The 21,414-nt window shown below is 43.1% G+C and overlaps 1 protein-coding gene across 1 annotated transcript in view; it reads right to left on the minus strand.

Moving 5' to 3' along the window:
- The window catches only part of MAP3K5 (mitogen-activated protein kinase kinase kinase 5), a 123,333-nt gene that overhangs the window by 48,025 nt on the left and 53,894 nt on the right, over nt 1-21,414 (minus strand). The window contains exons 5-9 of the mRNA XM_081312650.1: nt 18,211-18,404; nt 14,548-14,716; nt 11,470-11,576; nt 8,226-8,396; nt 24-136 (exon numbers count right to left, since the gene is read on the minus strand). Coding sequence (XP_081168776.1) covers nt 24-136; nt 8,226-8,396; nt 11,470-11,576; nt 14,548-14,716; nt 18,211-18,404 — 754 coding nt within the window. The remainder of the gene's footprint in view (nt 1-23; nt 137-8,225; nt 8,397-11,469; nt 11,577-14,547; nt 14,717-18,210; nt 18,405-21,414) is intronic.

A 21,414-nucleotide genomic window follows, 5' to 3' on the forward strand; every position in this document is an offset into this window, starting at 1 on the left:
GTGAATCAGTAAGCTATAATTACCAACTTTCCGTAATTCAAAAGAGGTATCAAACTGATGCCCAGCAGCCAAGAGGAGGACTGCATAATTAATTCCTGACTGTAATGACGGTTCTGACTCAAATGCCTTCTTGAACCTGAAAGAGAAAACATTTCTTTAAAAAGTAATTCATTAAGAGGCAATTTGGGACATTTTTAAATGATTACCACAACCGCTTTAATACAACTCAACTAACTTATCCGAGCATAACATCCTCTGTTATAGTCCAACTCATGGTTATTTTAGGAGCCCAACGTATACGTCCTCCTCCTCTCTTTTCCTTCTTCTGTGTTTTTCCAATTATGAAAACTATCCAGCTTGGCAACGGCTTTGTTATTTTGCAGTGAAGACTAAATATATATGTTTTTGACATTACCGTATATTAGAAATATGATTTTAACCCACTCACTATACGCTCTTTAAAACAGATTATTCCTATTGTATGGATCGATAGAAATCAATGTAGAAAGTAATGCAATATACTAGATAGAAGAAAAGGCATAAACCAATTAGTCAGGAATGCAGCGTAAACGCATTTTAATAGTAACACCAAGGTAGGCTTGTAGAAGCGCTCTCAAAAGTCAGCTTCCTGTCCCATATTGTCTAATCTGATTTTTGGATTGTAAACCCATTACTAGACAACAGTCCTCTTTTATTACTATTTCCCAGCTGCCCTTTCTAATCATGGAAACAGTATCTAGCTATCATAACCAGTAATTATTAACCGTGTTGTTCATCAAAAGTTATAAATGACAGAATTAACATCCCATGTTCTAACTCATTCTACAAGCTTACTCCTGTTGAGTAAGTGCGGTACAATGAATATTAATTATGTTACACAGAACTGCCCATTCGGAAGTATATCCAGGAACATGGAATATAGACTTTTAGTCAAGGTAAAAGTCTGACTGGCAACTGCTGATGGAGGCTCAAAGGGATGGGTCTTTCCCAGCCATTCCCTGGAAGTGCCACCAATTGAACTTTGGACTTTGAACATGCAAAGCACGTGCCCCAGCACTGAACAGAACTAACAACAGTAAATAATAACAATAGGCTGTTTAAAGGTAAAGGTAAAGGTTCCCCCGAACATGCGTGCTAGTCGTTTCCGACTCTAGGGGCCGGTGCTCATCTCCGTTTCAAAGCCGAAGAGCCAGCGCTTGTCTGAGGACGTCTCCGTGGTCATGTGGCCGGCATGACTAGACGCCAAAGGCGCACGGAACACTGTTACCTTCCCACTGTAGTGGTCCTTATTTTTCTACTTGCATTTTTTATATGCTTTCGAACTGCTAGGTTGGCAGAAGCTGGGACGAGTAACAGGCGCTCACTCTGTTACGCGGCACTCGGGATTCGACCCGCCAAACTGCCGACCATCTGATCCACAAGCTCAGCGTCCTAACCCACTGAGCCACCGCGTCCCTTAATAGGCTCTTAGCTTTATTTATATATATATTTTCACATAATGAATAGTTACTGCATTGCTGTTTTAGATAACAATAGCCCAATTTTGTTTTGTCCCTATTTTAATTAGAGCTCCCACTGGAGCTGAGGTGAAAAGTTTGCTCTTGCTCTTGTAATTATGTTAAAAGTGTTCTCATATCTCCTTGCATTTCCCTGAAGTATGACAAAAAAAGTACGTTCAGATTATCAAAGTATTAATTTTCAATTTTAAAAAAATCTACTAGATGCTCTTTATTTATGATTAAGTTAACAGACACATTATAATTTATTCCAGCTTTATCTGTCATTCCTGCCGCTTTATTTGATAGCAGCACTGAGAATTCTGTCACCTATAGAGGAGAAGGGACAGTATTTCTCCTTCTGTTGTTGTTGTTAGCTGCGAAGTCGTGTCTGACCCATCGCGACCCTATGGACAACGTTCCTCCAGGCCTTCCTGTCTTCTACCATCTTCTGGAGTCCATTTAAGCTGACGCCTACTGCTTCAGTGACTCCATCCAGCCACCTCATTCTCTGTCGTCCCCTTCTTCTCTTGCCCTCAATCTTTCCCAGCATTAGGCTCTTCTCCAGTGAGTCCTTCCTTCTCATTAGGTGGCCAAAGTATTTAAGTTTTAGCTTCAGGATCTGGCCTTCTAAAGAGCAGTCAGGGTTGATCTCCTCTAGGACTGACTGGTTTGGTCACCTTGCAGTCCAAGGGACTCGCAGGAGTCTTCTCCAGCACCATGGTTCAAAGGCCTCAATTCTTTGGCGCTCAGCCTTTCTTATGGTCCAACTTTCACTGCCATACATTGCAACTGGGAAGACCATAGCCTTGACTATACGCACTTTTGTTGACAGGGTGATGTCTCTACTTTTTAGTGTGCTGTCTAGATTTGCCATGGCTTTCCTCCTGAGGAGCAAGCGTCTTTTAATTTCTTGGCTACAGTCCCCATCTGCAGTGATCTTGGAGCCCAGGAAAATAAAATCTGTCACTACCTCCATTTCTTTCCCATCTATTTGCCAGGAATTGAGAGGGCCGGATGCCATGATCTTGGTTTTCTTAATGTTAAGTTTCAACCCAAGTTTTGCACTCTCCTTCTTCACCCGCAACAAGAGGCTCTTTAGTTCTTCTTCACTTTCTGCCATTAGAGTCCTTTTGAGAGGTTGCTAATTCAGCATTAAGATCATCGGATCATTAAGATCTTTCCTTTCCCTTGATGTAAAGGAAGCCTCTCTGAAAGAGAGTTCTCCATTTACGAAATGGGATAGGAAGTTGGTTTTTACCACTTCGCCTCTGCACTAAAGTCTCATTTGGTCACTCATCAAATACAGTCCTGAATATTTTAAAAGCATTTCGTTTATTACGGAATTCATTGTAGTATGGAGGATTCCCTTATTAATAATAAAAAATGATTGGTACACAGATATGTGTAGTAAACAAGGCGGCAAAGGGAAGAATACAGTATGTATTTGCCAGATATACTGCTCTCCAACAGCAACAGACATAACAGCAGTGTAAGAGGACAGGATGGACCAATGCTGCATGGAAGATAAAATACCACAGGGAAGGCATGCCCATCATTTTCTTTCTATATCCTTTCTAAATGCCCCACAAGACAAAGTTAAAGGCAATGGCTAGGAATCCAGTGAAAAGAGGGACTACCGCCATCTTCATTCTAAAAATCTATATAATCCTTCATACTGTTATTGCTGCAAAAGATTTTAATTTTAAAATTTAATCTTAAAGACATCTTTTGCAAGTAAAGTATCTCTTCTAGAATGTAACCAGCTGAGGACTGAAAGACTTTCTCTTACTCCTTGAGTACAAACTGAATGTGCTAGGAAAGAAATAGCGACATCTGCCAAATGGATAGCTTCCATATCTGGGGGGAAAGGGGCTCTGCTGCAGTGCCAGCTATCAGGAGAACTATTTTAGCTGGTATAGCATCCACAAGCTTTGGATTGCTTGCATTTAAACAACTATGGTAAGATTTGGTCATTTTCCAGAACACTTTATCACACAAAATAATTACAAGTCAACAGTCAGTCAACAGCTGTTGACGACTATTGTTGACTGACCGCATTTTCCTAATGTTAAAAAGGGCGATGAGAAGCAAAAAGAGTGCCAACAATTCAAGACTTCCCACATCACTCTCAGCTCCTTTAAAAAAAAAAATCTCTGAGAAAAATCTAATCTTTCTGCTAATTTTTAACCCTGTTCAAATGTTCATGAGAGTCATAAGTTTTAAAATATCACGAGGTTGGGGGAGGGGAAGCAAAGTCCAAGCAGAAAGACAACTCGGGGTTCTACCAATTCGGAGCTAGCATAAATAATCAGGATGGTTACACTCCCAGTCAAACCCACAGGAGAAATGGCAGTCACATTCTCTCTCTCTATTTTCCTTTGGAAGAATACACCCTTCCCACTAAACTATTGCCTGCCAAGTTATGACGATGGCTATCCTTTTTCTCATCTGACATGAAAATATGAATCTGAAATAAACAGATAGTATAGCAGGTTCACTTCACACCATATTCATTATTAGCATATTCAATGCTAATTATAACATTGCTTGTTTGGTTATGGATTACTGTGCCATGTGAATACCGTCACTGTGATTTTGAACCATGGTTTGCAGCTTAGGCAGGGAACCAGCCATGGTTTCTTATTAAATAAGTGTAACAAACGATGGCTTGTCCTGATATAACTACAGAAGAAGAAGGCAACAAGGCACTGAATTGTTGTTTCCTAGGATCACTTGCTGTGTCCACTCAGCCAATATGGGCATGAGTTGCTCAGAGCAATCACAGCTGTTCAGCAGTTTTTTTCCTTTTTCCACCATTGGCTGTTCAAATGGAGAGGCCAAGGGCATCAGGAGAAAGAGCAAGCCATGATAGGTAAACAGTGACTTTTCCCACTCTTTTATATCTTCACAGTGATTAGGAGCACTTCTCCACTAGTTGCATAGCTGATATGGACTATGGGAAAGGAATCGATGTAAATATATTCACTATCCAAAACCACTTTAATCCAACACCATGACTGTCTTTAGCATTCTTAACTGCTCTGAACATTTGTAACAACAGCCCACAATATTCTGCTATTGATTTGTTATTGGCAAATTGTTTTATCTCTTCATTTTCTACTACCTCTTCTCCTTTCTGTTCCTTTCTTTTTCCATCTATTATAATTTGCTTTCTTAGTAATGCTGGCTTGGAAGCTGGCATCAGACAAATTCTGCTGTCTGCAAGCTTTGGGTATGCCCCCATACCAATTTAACTTCTGCCTGGCTTGTTGGTCAGTCTCCTGACAGTGATGGAGAAAATCCTTTCCCCCAGTTTATGAGGTCAGCATAAAAAGCCACAGGAAAAATCGGATAGCTAATAATTAACCTCTTATCTCTGTGTTGATATTAACCGAAATCTTATCGCCTAGCAGCATTCACTCTTGTTCTCCATGTAAAAACAAGCAGATCACAAGACCGAAAGATAAGCTGCAGGGATTTGGATTATGCTTCAGTGCGCATTTCAAAACAATTTTATATATTTGCGTGTGATGAAGGTAGAATTGCGATGGCAAAAGAGATCACTGATTCCAAACAGGTGTGCAGTCTAGACCTGATTATGAAATGAGTCTTTGCACACCTTCTATTTGATTGGCAGAATATAAGGAAACATTGGTGAGCAATCATTATGAAAAGAACCCTCCATTTTTGCATAAAGCTGAAATTCTCTAAAGTAAATGGGAAGATTTTTTAAAATAAAACTACTATAGTTTCTCATCTTTGCCAACATTCAACAGCATTTCATTTTAAAAAGTACAATCCATTGTGATCAAGAATTGTTTACAAATGTTCCAGAGATATTTTAAATTTTTTAAGCACTATATCTTTCAATGTCCTAAAAACAAACAAAACATTAAATAGAATAATAAACCAAACAGAACAATTTCCTAGAGAATGATAAGAAACAGAGATTCTTCTAGGAAACAGAAGTGATATCAACTGCAAAAAAAAAATGTTCCATAACTGTGTGACCATCACAGAAAACCTTTTGTCTAATTTGTTCTGAAATTAGTGCTTCTACAATGGTGATTAAGACACAATGAACTCAGTTTGCATAGTACATTGTAATAATAGTAATAGTAAGAGTAATAGTAAGAGTAAGAGTAAGAGTAATAACAAGAAGAAGAAGAAGAAGAAGAAGAAGAAGAAGAGGAAGAAGAGGAAGAAGAAGAAGTTGGAAGGGACCTTGGAGGTCATCTAGTCCTGCTTTCAGGTGCTTTGGAGAATAGCTTGACTCCCTCTTCTTTGTGGCAGCCCCTGAGATATTGGAACACTGCTATCATGTCACCCCTCACCCTTCTCTTTGTTAAACTACACATACCCAATTCCAGCAACCGTTCCCTATATGTTTTAACCTCCAGTCCCCCAATCATCTTTGTTGTCCTTCTCTGTACCCTTTCTAGAGTCTCAACATCTTTTTTACATCCTGGTGACCAAAACTGGATGCAGTATTCCACGTGTGGCCTTACCAAGGCATTGTAAAGTGGTATTAACACTTCACCTGATCTTGATTCTATCCCTCTGTTAATGCAGCCTAGCACTGTGTTGGCTTTTTTGGCAGCTGCAGCACACTGCTGGCTCATATTGAAGTGATTGTCTACTAGGACTCCGAGATCCCTCTCACAGTTACTACTATTGAGCAAGGTACCACCTACACTGTACCTGTGCATTTGATTTTTCCTGCCTAAGTATAGAACCTTAGTTTTTTCACCATTGAATTTCATTATGTTAGATAGCGCGCAGTACTCAACTCTGTCCAGATCCTCCTGTATTTTAAGCCTATCTTCTGGGAGTATTGGCTATTCCTGCCACCTTGGTGTCGTCTGCAAATTTGATGAGTTCCCCATCTATCCCCTCATCCAAATCGTTGATGAAGACGTTGAAGAGCACTGGGCCCAGAACAGAGCCCTGGGGCACCCCACTACACACTTCCTTCCATGTAGATGCAGTTCCATTGAGGACCACACACTGAGTATGGCCTGTCAGCCAGCTACAAATCCATCTGGTGGTGATGCTATCTAACCCACATTTTTCTATCTTATCAAGTAATAGGTTGTGATCTACTTTATCAAATGCCTTACTGAAGTCCAAGTAAATTATATCTACAGCATTCCTCTGGTCCCCTAATTTTGTCCCTTGGTCAAAGAATGCAATAAGATTTGTCTGGCATGATCTGTTTTTGACAAACCCATGTTGACTTTTAATGATGACTTTGTTTGCATCAAGGTGTTCGCTGATTTGTTGTTTGATTATCTTTTCCAGATATTATTTCTATATGTGTAGGGGCTGTTACGTTTTCTCCAACAGACAAAAGCAAATTAAATGGAAAATAAAATAAATTGTCAAAAATTAAATTATCTCTGAAATTTGCTGATTTATTATAGACAATCAGCCAAATGTATAGTTATGTTAAAGAGCAATATAACATGGATAGATATTCTTATAGTGTAATATACCTGGAAAATATTACCTAAAAGATCTGAAAACTATCCAATCTGACTAAATTTTACTTAGTCATTATAAGTAAATTAATCCTCGACTTACAACCATTTGTTTAGTGATTGTTCAAAGTTAGAATGGCACTGAAAAAAAGCGATATCATTGTTTTTCACACAACTGTTATAGCATCCCCATGGTCGCGTGATCAAAATCCAGACACTTAGCAACTGACTCATATTTATGATGGTTGCAGTATCCCGGGGTCATATAATCATCTTTTGTGACCTTCTGACAAGCAAAGTCAATGGGGAAGCCAGATTCACTTAATAATCATGTTACTAAGTTAACAACAGCAATGACTCACTTAACTGTGGTAAGCAAGGTCATAAAATGGGGCAAAATTCACTTAATTCACTTAAGTGCTTTCTTGCTTAGAACAGAAATTTTAGACTCTATTGTGGAATCAGCTTCCGGTTGAGCTCCGGATGGCTCCCGACCTTCGCTCCTTTCGCCGCGACCTGAAGACTTGGCTATTTGAACTTGCCGGCCTGGACTGAGGGACTGGGATTTTAGATCTTAAATTTTAAAAAAATTTAAATTTTAGAATGTGTTTATTGTTTAGGGCTATTTGATTTAATTTCATTTTAATTTTTATACATTATGTGTTGTTTATAGTGTTTTAATTGCCCTGTACACCGCCCCGAGTCCCTTCGGAGAGGGGCGGTATATAAATCCAAATAAATAAATAAATAAGTCGAGGACTATCTATATCAGACATGTCAAACACAAGGCCCGGGGGCCAGATCCAGCCCGTGAAGTGGTTTCATGTGGCCCGCGAAGCCATCCTGGAAACAGTGAGGGAATGGCCCCCACTGCCTTGGCCCTGGCCCAGAGACCCTCCTTCTGCCAGAGACCCTCAGATCTGTCCCACTCCTGCCCAGGCCCCCATAGGCACCCTTGATGCGAACGATGTAGAGCTGGCCATGCCCACCCAGTAGGCCATACACACTTTAGCCATGCCCACCCAGTAGGCCACGCCCATCCAGGCCATACCCACCCGGCCCCCTGAGGGCAGCAGCAATGCTGATGCGGCCCTCAATGAAATTGAGTTTGACACCCCTGACCTATATGAATTAATCCACATATAAGTCTGCTTCAGAAACACATTTGAAGAATAAAAATTCAGTGTTCTTTCAACATCAAAAAAAAAAGTAAACTCATAGAGCCATGTGGTAAATTGGTACTTACCACAAAGCACCTTGATCTCGACTTTCGGTGTCTGTAAATCCAGAATCCAAGAACATGTCTTTATAGATTCGTCCCACAAGACAGTACATATCAGAAGCAACTTGGCTCTCTTGCTCCACCAGAGGTATCATGATATCTAGAGCTTTCTGCCTGTCTCCAGGTAGATTTCGTCTGTTTTATTTAAACAAACAAACAAACATTTGAATATTCCATAGCAACAGTCCTCATGCATTATCACTTCACACGTCAAAGATGGTGCAGAATGTCTGACTAGGGAGAAGGGAGAAGAATTCTGATATTTAAATGTTCCATTTGAAAACAGTTTCTTTTGTACTTTGTAGATAAATATTTTATAGGAATCTCTATTTATTTAAATTGCCTGACTCTCAAATGACTCTCAGTGGCTGGTATGATTAAAGAGAGATGGAAAGTGGGGGAGTTCAAGAAGAGGGTATATATTCCTGTAAAAAAAAAACATACACACCAAACACCTGTTACATTATAAAAGAAAAGTTATATAGGTTCAAGAAACAATTTAACCCATGGCCGGGAAGCAAAGTCACTTTTTCAAAAACTTAGGAATTCTTGTAGAGTGGGAAGTTTGATGGGAGAGGGGCTGGATGCTGTTCGGAGAGCAGACTCCACAACAGAGAAGGCATACTGTCAATAATCTATTTCACTGAAGAGACAGGGAGTGCTGTTCTGTACCAGCCTGCTACCGGCCCTGCAGAAAAGGCAGGGACAGCCCCTTTTACAAGAAGGCAAGAGGCTGGAATTACGCCTGCCAAATTTATTGCTACAAAAACAAATAGAACAAGACACGAACCAAGAAACAGGAGCTTTTCAAGCGGTTGCCTTCAGCAAACCAGCCCTCCCACGCATTCCCCCTTAAATACAGTTCAGGGCGTGGCTTTTCTCTGCCTCCTTCCGAGGAGCCCCATTGCCTTCCTCTGTTTACTCCTGATTGACTGCCTCCTGCGTCGGGCGTCCTTGAACAGGGCCAGCTGTGGGTCATCTTCATCCACGCTGTCAGGCTCACACAGCTGGGTCTGCGTCGTGACCAGATGAGAGGGGCCTGGCTGAGGGCTCTCATCAAGCTGTCCAATCCCCTCAGCAAGCTCTTCAACACCCCCCCTCCTCCTCCTCTGAGTCGTCCGACCCAACTGCCGAACCCACAGGCTGACCCTGAATCACAACAACTGCCTTCATTCTGTGCTATCTTAAAGAACAGACAGAAACTACTGGAGACAAAATCCCAACTAAGAATCAGTTGTCTAACGAATTACAAAGATGGACGCAGCTCTCAGTTTTCTATACTGTACCATATTAACCATCTGAAACACCAATGTATAAAAGGGATATAGCAAAATGATGCTTAATCATTCTTGCCCTCCTCCCTCATTTTTAGATTATGTCCCACTATCACAGAGCTAATAATAGAATCATGCACTGTAAATCTGTATCATTTTGTTTGCAGCTCCATTGTGCCTGCTTCTTTTTCTAGGCTGAGCCCCCCCCCCCGCCCCGTGTCAATTTGTGTATTACGCTTTTGAGTTTGTTTCATGGACCATTCAATCAACATTGGTCTGTTCAGGCTTTCATTGTGCTTAAACTGCAGAAAATAAAGTTACCGTATATACTTGAGTATAAGCCGAATTTTTCAGCCCACTTTTTGGGCTGAAAAATTCCACTTCGGCTTATACTCTAGTCAACAAAAAAACTTACCGAGGACTTGTGCGCGGCCGAGGCTTTGGTGCTTCCGGGATCGCGCGCACCTCTCCCAAGCCACCGCCGTCCGAGACCTGCCGAAGTTTGGGGAGGTTTGGGGAGGTGCGCGCGCACCTCCCCAAACCTCCCCAAACGGCAGGTCTCCGTTCCTCCGCGCCCTGCCTGCCTGCTTCTTTCCGCAGCGGAAAGAAGCAGGCAGGCAGGGCGCGGAGGAACGGAGACCTGCCGACGTTTGGGGAGGTTTGGGCGCCTCCCCAAACCTCCCCAGGTCTCCGTTCCTCCGCGCAGACCTGCCGACGTTTGGGGAGGTTTGGGCGCCTCCCCAAACCTCCCCAAACGTCGGCAGGTCTCCGTTCCTCCTGCCGACGTTTGGGGAGGTTTGGGCACCTCCCCAAACCTCCCCAGGTCTCCGTTCCTCCGCGCAGACCTGCCGACGTTTGGGGAGGTTTGGGCGCCTCCCCAAACCTCCCCAGGTCTCCGTTCCTCCGCGCAGACCTGCCGACGTTTGGCGCCCAAACCTCCCCAAACGTCGGCAGGTCTGTGCGGAGGAACGGAGACCTGGGGAGGTTTGGGGAGGTGCCCAAACCTCCCCAAACGTCGGCAGGAGGAACGGAGACCTGCCGACGTTTGGGGAGGTTTGGGGAGGCGCCCAAACCTCCCCAAACGTCGGCAGGTCTGCGCGGAGGAACGGAGACCTGGGGAGGTTTGGGGAGGCGCCCAAACCTCCCCAAACGTCGGCAGGTCTGCGCGGAGGAACGGAGACCTGGGGAGGTTTGGGGAGGTGCCCAAACCTCCCCAAACGTCAGCAGGAGGAACGGAGACCTGCCGACGTTTGGGGAGGTTTGGGGAGGTGCGCGCGCACCTCCCCAAACTTCGGCAGGTCTCCGGACGGCGGCGGCTTGGGAGAGGTGCGCGCGATCCTGGAAGCACCGAAGCCTCGGCCGTGCGCAAGTCCTCGGTAAGCTCCGGGCGGTCACTTGCTTCGCGTCTCCTGAGGGAAGGGGGGGCGACTGGAGCGGGCGTGTTTCCTCGCCTGCTGGGCGCCGCGATTTGCCCGGGGAACGCGCGGGCCCCGAATGGCAGCGTGGAGCGAGGAAGCGGACAGCCAGGGCTTCCCTGAGAGCCGCGGCCACACAGGGTATTCCTGTGTATTCAGGCTTGCAAAATGGCGGATCGAGCCTCTGCTGGCAGCAGAGGCTTGCAGAGCGCGGATCCAGCCTCCGCCGGCGGCGGAGGCTTGCAGAACAGCGGATCGGCTTATACTCGAGTCAACAACTTTTCCCAGTTTTTGGGGGTGAAATTGGGGGTCTCGGCTTATACTCGAGTCGGCTTATACTCAAGTATATACGGTAAATAGAGCCAAAGTCAAGATGGAAAGTCAAATCTACCTATTGTAGAAGAGAGACAGGATGAAAAAAAATGCCTGAAGCATTTTTTTTATTTTTATTTTTTAGAAAGAATGGAAGGATACTTCGATTGTGGACAAACTGCCATCAAGAAAAAGGAGAGTTCTTACCTATTCAGTGCAAATGCATGATGAAACTTCACATGATGATGCAAAGCCAAGTCAAAGGTTGGAAGTTTTTCTAATGCCTCTACCAACTTCACAATAGAATCATAATCCTTCCAAAAAAGATAAATAAAAGAATGAATTAAAACATGATCTCATATCAGGCAGAAAAAAGACAAACTGTCTGAAAATTAAAAACTACATACTGAATGGATGTAATACCTGCAATACAATACAATACAATTGGGACCTACAATAATAGTATTGTTCAGTTCTCTTTGGTCTACAAGACAAAGAAGTCCCTGCGGATTCTACTCTGCTAGTCATTGCCACTAGTCCAGGGGTGTCAAACTCAATTTCATTGAGGGCCACATCAGCATTGCGGTTACCCTCAGGGGGCTGGGTGGGTATGGCCAGGGTGGGCGTGGCCTACTGGTTGGGCGTGGCTAGAGTGCGTATGGCCTACTGGGTGGGTGTGGCCAGCTCTACATCGTTCGCATCAAGGGTGCCTATGGGGGCCTGGGCAGGAGTGGGACAGATCTGGGGGTCTCTGGCAGAAGGAGGGTCTCTGGGCCAGGGCCAAGGCAGTGGGGGCCGTTCCCTCACTGTTTCCAGGATGGCTTCGTGGGCCACATGAAACCACTTCGCGGGCCGGATCCGGCCCCCAGGCCTTGTGTTTGACATGTCTGCACTAGTCGTTTATCATCTCCGTTTCAAGGCCATTGAGCTAGCGCTCTCTGAAGATGTTTCTATGGTCATGTGGCCAGCATGTCACTGAGTGCTGTTTCCTCCCTCCAAAGGGGTACCTATTTATCTACTTGCATTTGCATGCTTTCGAACCGCTAAGTGTGCAAGAGCTAGATGAAGACAGTCACTCACCCCATTGAGTGATGCTCAGGTCTCGAACTCAGGCTATTAGCTTTCCAGCCAACAAGCCCAGCACCTTAACCACTGAACCACCGTGCCACCCTTTTGGTTTACAAAGGTGACTCTAATTACATTCAAAAGGAGGCAATTGCTTTTCATTGTTTTCAAACTTTTGAAAGGGCAACAAAAAGAGCAGATAATTTTTAATGTTGCACGTGATTCCAGAGTAGTGATAGTTTTGATCAGCGTGAGATTGAAAAACATACATATGCTGTATCTCCCTCCTTCCTTCTTTTGCAACTGGAAATATCTTTTGATTTTTGGTATGAAATATTTCCATAATCAAATCAAGTCTTTCTATCCAACAACACAACAAAAAAAATCTCAAAGAACAGGGCAGGCTGAGGACAATGAACCTCGGCTCTCACATCGCATACCCTTCACATACCTGTTGAATTTTTGACGTATGTTGACAGGTCATTAATAATGTTATTATCTTTCACTCTCTCAATGCCCTGTAATAACTATTTCATTTTGGTAGTTTCAGACAGCAATTATGCTGAAGCACTTCTGGAAGTGCAATGTTTTCCCTTTCCATAGTGCAGTATCTTTATTTATTTTTTATTTTATTTATTTATTTTATTTATTTTAACTCCATTTATATCCCGCCCTTCTCCGAAGACTCAGGGCGGCTTACAAGCTTAGCAGTAGCCTTCATTCTATGTATATGCCTGCTTATTAGGACTTTCACACACACCCTAAGCGGCATTATTACAAAGTCAGCTTATTGCCCCCAACAATCTGGGTCCTCATTTTACCTACCTCAGAAGGATGGAAGGCTGAGTCAACCTTGAGCCTGGTGGGATGCGAACCTGCACTAATTGCAGGCAGCTGGTGTTACTTAAGGAGGCATTAGCCCACTGCTCCACCAAGGCTTATGAGCTATTCCCTTCCCACCCCATCCTAAAAATGACAGCACATATCCCACCGTCTGGCTTGTGCACCTTGCTGTTCTACCTGAAATAAGGAAAGATTTTACTTCCTATCCAAACTACTTTCAGACAGTTTAACGGGAACATGGGCAAGCTTCACTGACATGACTACAGCAAAAAAGACAATAAACCAGACATGACATTTCCATATACAAAAGACGTATGCTGAATCATCTCCTCAGTGTGGGCTTCCCGTTACTCGGCCATCAACTGTATCCTGCGCTTTTGACTGCAGATTTTAGAAGCACAGCCAGTCTGAAAAAAACCCTCAGTATCTGAAATTCAGTTCTTTGTTAAAAAGCCATCAGTTCTGCAGAGTAGGTGATAACAAGGCAGGGTATCATACAGAAATGGAATTTACTCCCATAATTTGCTGAATCTTTTGTCACTGTGCTTATAATATAATGTCCCCCAATATGCATAATGGATTCTACTTTAAAAAAATGTGAATATTAGCCATTCTATATCCCTTTTCACAGTTCTAGGCATAATGTAAATTGCACACAGTTGCCATGGTAACAACATTCATTTATTAAATCTGGCAACTGTTAAAAATATTTTCAGCCTGCCGTGAGCATATGTGGTAGTGACCATTTACTCCAAGCCCTCTGCGGAGTCCACCTGGCCCCGATCCATTCTGTGTCAAGCATTTGTTCTGAGAACGTCCGAAATAGCCTTTTAACATATGATACATCTGAATCCCTCTGTAGTAAGTTTAGATGCTAAACGGCCACATATTTATACAATTCTAACTAAAATCGCCCCTTTCTGGCCCCTGCCCACCCACCACCAAACTAAACCCTTTGAGAGGAGAAAAAAAATGGGAGGATGGAAGAAAAATTGTGGAAAATCTGGTTTGGTAGGAATGACTGCTATTTTTGGAAAAGAGCATTCACTGTAAATTTCTTTACAAAGTCCCACTTGTTTCACTTCTGTTTGCATTTTCAGGAATGAGTACTTGTTTTATGCAGGCAAAAACTGAAAGTCTGGCAAATTGGTGGGGCGCTGTAGTTTGCTGGCATATAAAAAAATAATCTGTAGCTCAGGGAATTGGGGATTAAGTGGGTGGGGTGATCTAAAAAAGCTTAGTAAGGACTAAGGATACTTAGGGAACATAAAATGTTGAATGACCTATGCTGACCAGAATTGAATAGAGGCCCTCTCATATGTTAATGAAACAGAGTTAATAGAAGTAATACATTTAAATTAAACATTCAATTCTTACCTGAATATCCCTGTAAGATAACAGCAAGTTTATCACAATGTCAGCAGACAAAAGCTCAATGTTATCCACTCGCTGTCTTATCCTGGCCAATTCTGCAGCTAATTCCTTCCCAGTGTACAAGTTACGAGCTTTTCTGATATCGTTAAGTATTGATTCCCTGAAGTATTGGCTAGAATAGAAAACAAATAATCAAGTCATAAGATATAAACATTGTAATTTAATTCAGATTACTGGCTACCTGACAGACCTGTCACTGGCTACATATTTTACTTGTAAGTCATTTCTCACTGGGAAGCAGATCTTCAGTGGCAAAAATGCTTCACCTAAAGTTGGACAAGCAGTCGACTTGGTCTTTGTGAAACTTATCGGCACTCCGCTTCCTTGAGGCATTATTTCTTTAGGGAAGGAGGAGAAAGGGATGATAAGAAACTGGAGATGCCTGTCAATTTGGTCCTCTGAACATCCCTTAGAAATGTTCACAAATCTGTAGCGACTGAGGGTTCAAGAGAGACAAATGAATGGCCCAACTGATTATTCAGCATGCCCATCTTTTTTTTTTAAAAAAATCCCCAGTTCATACCATCATCACACAGGATGGTAGATGGCCTTAGGCAAGCTTCTCAGCTTCATCCTTCCCCTAATTGTATGTAATACAGTAAAATAATGTTGGTACATTAATTAATTAATTAAATTGATATGTGTTATTTATTATTAAATTTCTATACTACCTATCTCACCAAGGCTTTTCAATGTTTCTAATATATAAATGTCAAGACATTTATCAAATTTCGCCTGTAAATGCCTTACCTATTAAACAGCAAGGGGCCTCCCTGGGTTGCCATTACAATTCTGAAGAAGCAATTCATTTCCAAAATGAAAGTAAAAGGGGATCTTTTTCCCCCAGGCTTCCTTCCTCTACCTCAACTCATCCCCAAATATGCTTATCACTTCCAAGCAAAGCATCTTCCCCTTAAGCTTAAAAGGGAAATTGTATCTTATTTCCAAATGGTGAAGGGTATAAGGCAAAGTGGTTTCTCTCCTTTCTGGTCTACTTTTCAACTTTTTGGACTTTTTATTAATCATGAAAGCTTTTGGCAGATGGAAGAATGGTCAGAACAATGGACCATTACTAATCTGAAGAAGGTGATACGGATGGAAATCTCAGCCTGGTGCTCAAATAGCCTTGATCAGAAGTAATCTGGAAGCCAAAGTTCAAGCAACTAGCCATCCTAACATGAAATTACTCTGATAGACATGAACAGAATATTGTATTGTGCCTTGGCTGCTGCTTTCAAATGCTATGTCTGTTACACTTACTGGGCCCATATGATTTTCTTGAGGGGTCCTTAGTGTTCTCTGAGCTTGTTTTCTTGCAGACATTTCATTACCCTAACTAGGTAACATTATCAATGCTAGTAAGGAGTGCCGTTTGCTGTCAGCTTACAACCTGGTGTCTTTCCTGTCTATGTGGGTGCGGGAGGTCTTAGGGATTCTTTGGTTGGGCTGTTTACTAATGGCTCTTTGATAGTTTCTTGATTGGGGTATTGGTTGATGGTTGGTTTGAAGGTAACCTTGGAGTTAATCTATGGTGGAGAGGTTCTGGAGTCGTTTTCTTTTTTGGACTAGTTGATTGTCTCTTTTGCATAGTCTATAGATGTTGTTAATGTCTATGTGTCTATTGATGACTGATCTCTCAGAGTGCCAGGCTTCTAGAAATTCCCTGGCATTTCTGGATTTGGCCTAGGATTTATTTATTTATTTATTTATTTATTCGTTTTTATATACCGCCCTTCTCCCGAGGGACTCGCGGCGGTGTACAGAGTAAGGTAGGTATACAGATGAACAATAGTAAAAAACAATAGTAAAAAACAACTGAGACCCCAAGAACTATCAGGCCAGGCCGGACTGCTGGAACAGGTAAGTTTTTAAGTCACGCCGGAAGGTGCGGAGGTCGGGGGCCATCCGGATTTCGGTAGGCAAGCAGTTCCAGAGGGTTGGCGCACCCACTGAGAATGCCCTCCCCCTGGGGGCCACCAGCCGACATTCCTTGAGCGGTGGCACCCTGAGGAGGCCCTCCCTGTGGGAGCGCACAGGACGGAGGGGTGTTGACGTTGGCAGAAGGTGCTCCCGTAGGTAGTCCGGACCCATGCCATGCAGGGCTTTGTATGTCATTGTTAGCACCTTGAATTTCACTCGGAAGGCAACCGGAAGCCAGTGCAGCTCACGGAGGAGAGGTGTGATATGGGAGTATCGGGAGGCCCCCAAAAGTGTCCGTGCAGCTGCACTCTGCACCAGTTGAAGCTTCCGAGTGGCTCTCAAGGGCAGCCCCATGTAGAGAGCGTTACAGTAGTCAAGGCGAGAGGTCACAAGTGCATGGGTGACTGTACGTAAGGCATCCAGGTCCAGATAAGGTCGTAGTTGGCGCACCAGTCGAACCCGGGAGAAGGCCCCCTTGGTCACAGCTCCTATGTGATCTTCCAAGGATAGCTGTGAGTCTAGGAGGACACCCAGGTTGCGGGCCCTATCAACAGGGGGTAATAACTCGTCCCCGATGTTAAGGGATGGAATGTTCTGAGTATCCTAGCTTGCCGGTATGTACAGCCATTCAGTCTTGTCCGGGTTGAGTTGAAGCCTGTTCCTCCCCATCCATTCCCGGACCGCTTTCAGGCAACGGGACATCACGTCGAGGGCATCACTGATGCTGTTTGGAGTTGAGATGAAAAGCTGGGTGTCATCAGCATACTGATGGTACCCTACTCCAAAGCCACGAATGATCTCACCCAGCGGTTTCATGTAGATGTTGAACAGGAGAGGCGAGAGAACCGACCCTTGAGGGACTCCGCAACCGAGAGGCCTCGGAGTCGACCTCTGTCCTCCTGCCAGCACCGACTGCGAGCGACACAGGAGAAAGGAGTAGAACCACCGCAGAACCGTGCCTCCCACTCCCAGTCCCCTGAGGCGCCCCAGCAGGATACCATGGTCGATGGTATCGAAAGCCGCCGAAAGGTCTAATAAGACTAGGACAGAGGAATGGCCCCTGTCCCGGGCCCTCCAGAGATCATTCATCATTTGGCCTGGATCTGGCGTAGGATTGTCTGGGTCAGGGGTGTCAAACTCAATTTCATTGCGGTTGCCCTCAGGGGGCCGGGTGGGTATGGCCTGGGTGGGCGTGGCCTAGTGGGTGGGGGTGGCCAGCTCTACATCGTTCGCATCAAGGGTGCCAGGGCCAAGGCAGTGGGGGCCATTCCCTCATTGTTTCCAGGATGGCTTCGCGGGCCACATGAAACCACTTTGCGGGCCGGATCCAGCCCCCGGACCTTGTGTTTGACATGTCTGGTCTAGGTCTAGGACTGTCACATTTTCTCAACTGAAACTGTAGTTAAATCTCTCTGTATGCTGTCAAATTAAAGAATTTTCGTCATGCCTTTTGACAGCCAGTTGGTGTTCATGGATGCGTTCTGCCAATCTTCTGCTTGTTTGTTCTACATGGTGACTGTTGCAGTTCTTACACTGTATGTTGTAGATGACTCCTGTTTTTTCTTCTGGGGTTGCTGGGTCTTTGGGTTTACTTAGTATGTTTAGAAGGGCTTTAATTGGCTTGTATGCTATGCTCATTCTATTTTTATGGCAAATTTGAATGTTATAGCTGAAGACACTCCATACCTTGAGCTGCCCTGTGCCATCTTCAAGAGCTGAATAAAGCGGTCAACTAAAGGTAGGCATATTGGTCCCAGCAACATTTCAAAGTTGGGTTGCATCAGTTCAGTCAATCCCTTCATGAAACTACTGTCACAGCAATAGACTTTGTTATGGGGTGTTATCATATATGGAACAAATATATAATTGCCAGTGCACATCTGCACAAAAGGAGGAAAAGGATGTGTTTAGCAATGTAAATTATAACATACATAAGATAATCTTAAAGTCAATATACTTTGTAGAATGTGACTAACACCTAACATAATTTTCATACTGTAAATCTCTTTAATCCATGCAGGTTTCCTTGTTAATAGATGGCACTGTATACTATGTGATTAACACTCCACATTTCTTTCCATACAGCAACTCATACCAACAAAATACATCTAAATACCAAAAACAGCAACATATATAAAATAAAAATAATGATCAGTTAATTAAAAGTGGGAAGTTTTTTCCATGTTCCCTCTACCGAAATAATGATACCTCCTCTGCCTTCCCCACACTGGTGTCCAGATGTGATAGACTACAATTCCCATCTGTCCTGAACCAAATGTTCATAGTGACTGGGAATGAGGGAAACTATAATCAAACTTATCTGGAGAGTTATGTTATTTATGTTAGTTATCATATTGGGAAAAGTTGGCAGAACATTACTATTTAAGGAGGGAATTCTTCAAAGTACCTTTACTGAAAGAATAACCTGCACATTAGACAAGTTTGGACATAAAGAAGCTCTGCAGGTGAACAAATATTTGGGTTATGCAAGGATAAGGAATTATAGTAATGGATCTCTATTTTACTGTTTACTCTTGTAAACATGATGGATATTCTTTGTAGAACTGAAAGGAGACAACTATAATTTTAAATGATGGCATAGGAAACAGATATCATACAAAGAGATTCTTGGTATTATACAACAGCAATTTGCATTATCCCCAGTGGTGGAATTCAAATTTGTGCACAACCGGTTCTCTGTGTGGATGCCACTTCCAGAAGAAGTCCATTCTGGGCCTGGACAACAAAAAATTAGCTACCGGTTCTCCTGAACCGGTGGCGAACTGGCTGAATCCCACCACTGATTATAATGCATTATAATATATACATTAAATTATAATGTAAAGAATAGAGGGAAATTCAAAGTTTATCAAGGTTGAATTATTGAAATATCATCAAGCATCTTAACCATATTTTTCGCATCAGGACTAAACATAAAACTTTCACATAAGTTTTAAATATTTAGACATGAATATACTTAAATTTTTAAAATATCTTTACATTGCTGCCCTGTCTGGAAAGCATAAGAAAGGATATAAAAAGACAAAAAGCAATTTCTCTAAAGGAAACAGTTTATATTTGCTGAAAAATAAAGCAGGGTAAGGCACAGCCTGCTTAAAAATATATCATCGACCGGCTCACTTGGTATAGTTACTCCTTTAAAGTAGAAGAATCAGCAAAGCAGCGGACTGAGATGGAAAATATTTGGTTTTAGGCTACGAGTGTAAACTTGGTAAGCCAGCTGGCTTTCATGCCTAAGCAGGAACTACAATTCATAATCTGCTGATTAATAGCCAGATGCCTTAAACTCTAGACCAGGGGTGTCAAACTCAATTTCACTGAGGGCCGCATCAGCACTGCGGTTGCCCTCAAGGAGCTGGGTGGGTGTGGCCAGGGTGGGCGTGGCTAGAGTGCGTATGGCCTACTGGGTGGGCGTGGCCAGCTCTACATCGTTCGCATCAAGGGTGCCTATGGGGGCCTGGGCAGGAGTGGGACAGATCTGAGGGTCTCTGGCAGAAGGAGGGTCTCTGGGCCAGGGCCAAGGCAGTGGGGGCCGTTCCCTCACTGTTTCCAGGATGGCTTCGCGGGCCACATGGAACCACTTCGCGGGCCGCATCCAGCCCCCGGGCCTTGTGTTTGACATGTCTGCTCTAGACCAAATTGGCTCTCATCCTGTCAACCTAATGCCATCAAAATTATTACAAGCTAAAATGTAATTTGTTTTATTTAAAATATTAATAATTAAGAGAAAATATCAAGTTTTTAGAGATCACAAGCTATAATGCTAATACTACTGTAGTTATGCTCATGATGAGAGCACACAGACAGACAGACAGAGATAAGCAAGCCGTGCTCATTCTTTTTGCAATTCCCAACTTTCTCAACTAGCCCAGCCCTCATCGGGCTGGTTGGAAATTCTGGAAGCTGGAGGACTAAAACAGTGGTGCCCAAACTTTCTGGTTCCCATGGACGGGGGGGGGGGGGAGGAGAGGCACAACCTAGATCCCATGCATATGCAGATGAAGTTTTGCTTGTGAGGCCCGTGGGTTAGGGACCCTTGGACTAAAGTACTGGAAAACAAAAAACTGTGAAGTAATAGCCTAACTTAAAATAGATAAAATCTGAATTCCCTAGAAAGAAATTCAGGTTTCCCTACAGAGTTGGCCTCCACATAAACCAGCAGAATGTTGATATAAATTTCCACTTTTTGCAGTAAGTACAGCTCTCTTTTTGTTAGAAAGATCCTGTCAACTCAGAGAAGCTAAGGCATGTTAATTATTAATCCTCCCTTATTACATTAGGCAATATGCTTTTGCAGCATTCATTAGATCTTTTCTAATTATTCCCAAGAGGAAACACTAACAGGATGATGATGAATCGATTCTTCTTGTACAAACCTTATTTTGCCACTCTCAGAAAACACACATAATAACTATGTTAGAGCACTGTTGAAATGTCCTTCCTGCAGCATTTTTTTGAGCAGTAGTAATAAATAGCAAGCTTCAGAGCCTATTAAGAGTTAGGAATGACCTTTTTCACCTAGAATGGTGAAATGTGCACACAGGCACACGTGTGCATGTGTATATACACCCAGACTGATATTCTGCAACAGAATTAGGGATTTAAAATGCATAATATCATGAATAATTATTAAGATTTAGGGAAATTTTCTGATCTTTCATCACTGGCCTAATGTTCACATTATTTGTGAACCTGATACTCATCACATTCTTTCTTCTGCACAGATTTCATCATTCAGAAGTAGATATCACCATCAATGAAGCAGTATGCTTAGTTACTGCTTCACAAATCTACACCAATTGAAAAAATATATAGCTTCTCGCTGGCATTGCCCCACATAAGATCAGGAGAGAGGTTGCAGCAGACACT

This window comes from Vipera berus (assembly GCF_964194415.1).
Source record: "Vipera berus genome assembly, chromosome: 1".
NCBI lineage: Eukaryota > Metazoa > Chordata > Lepidosauria > Squamata > Viperidae > Vipera > Vipera berus.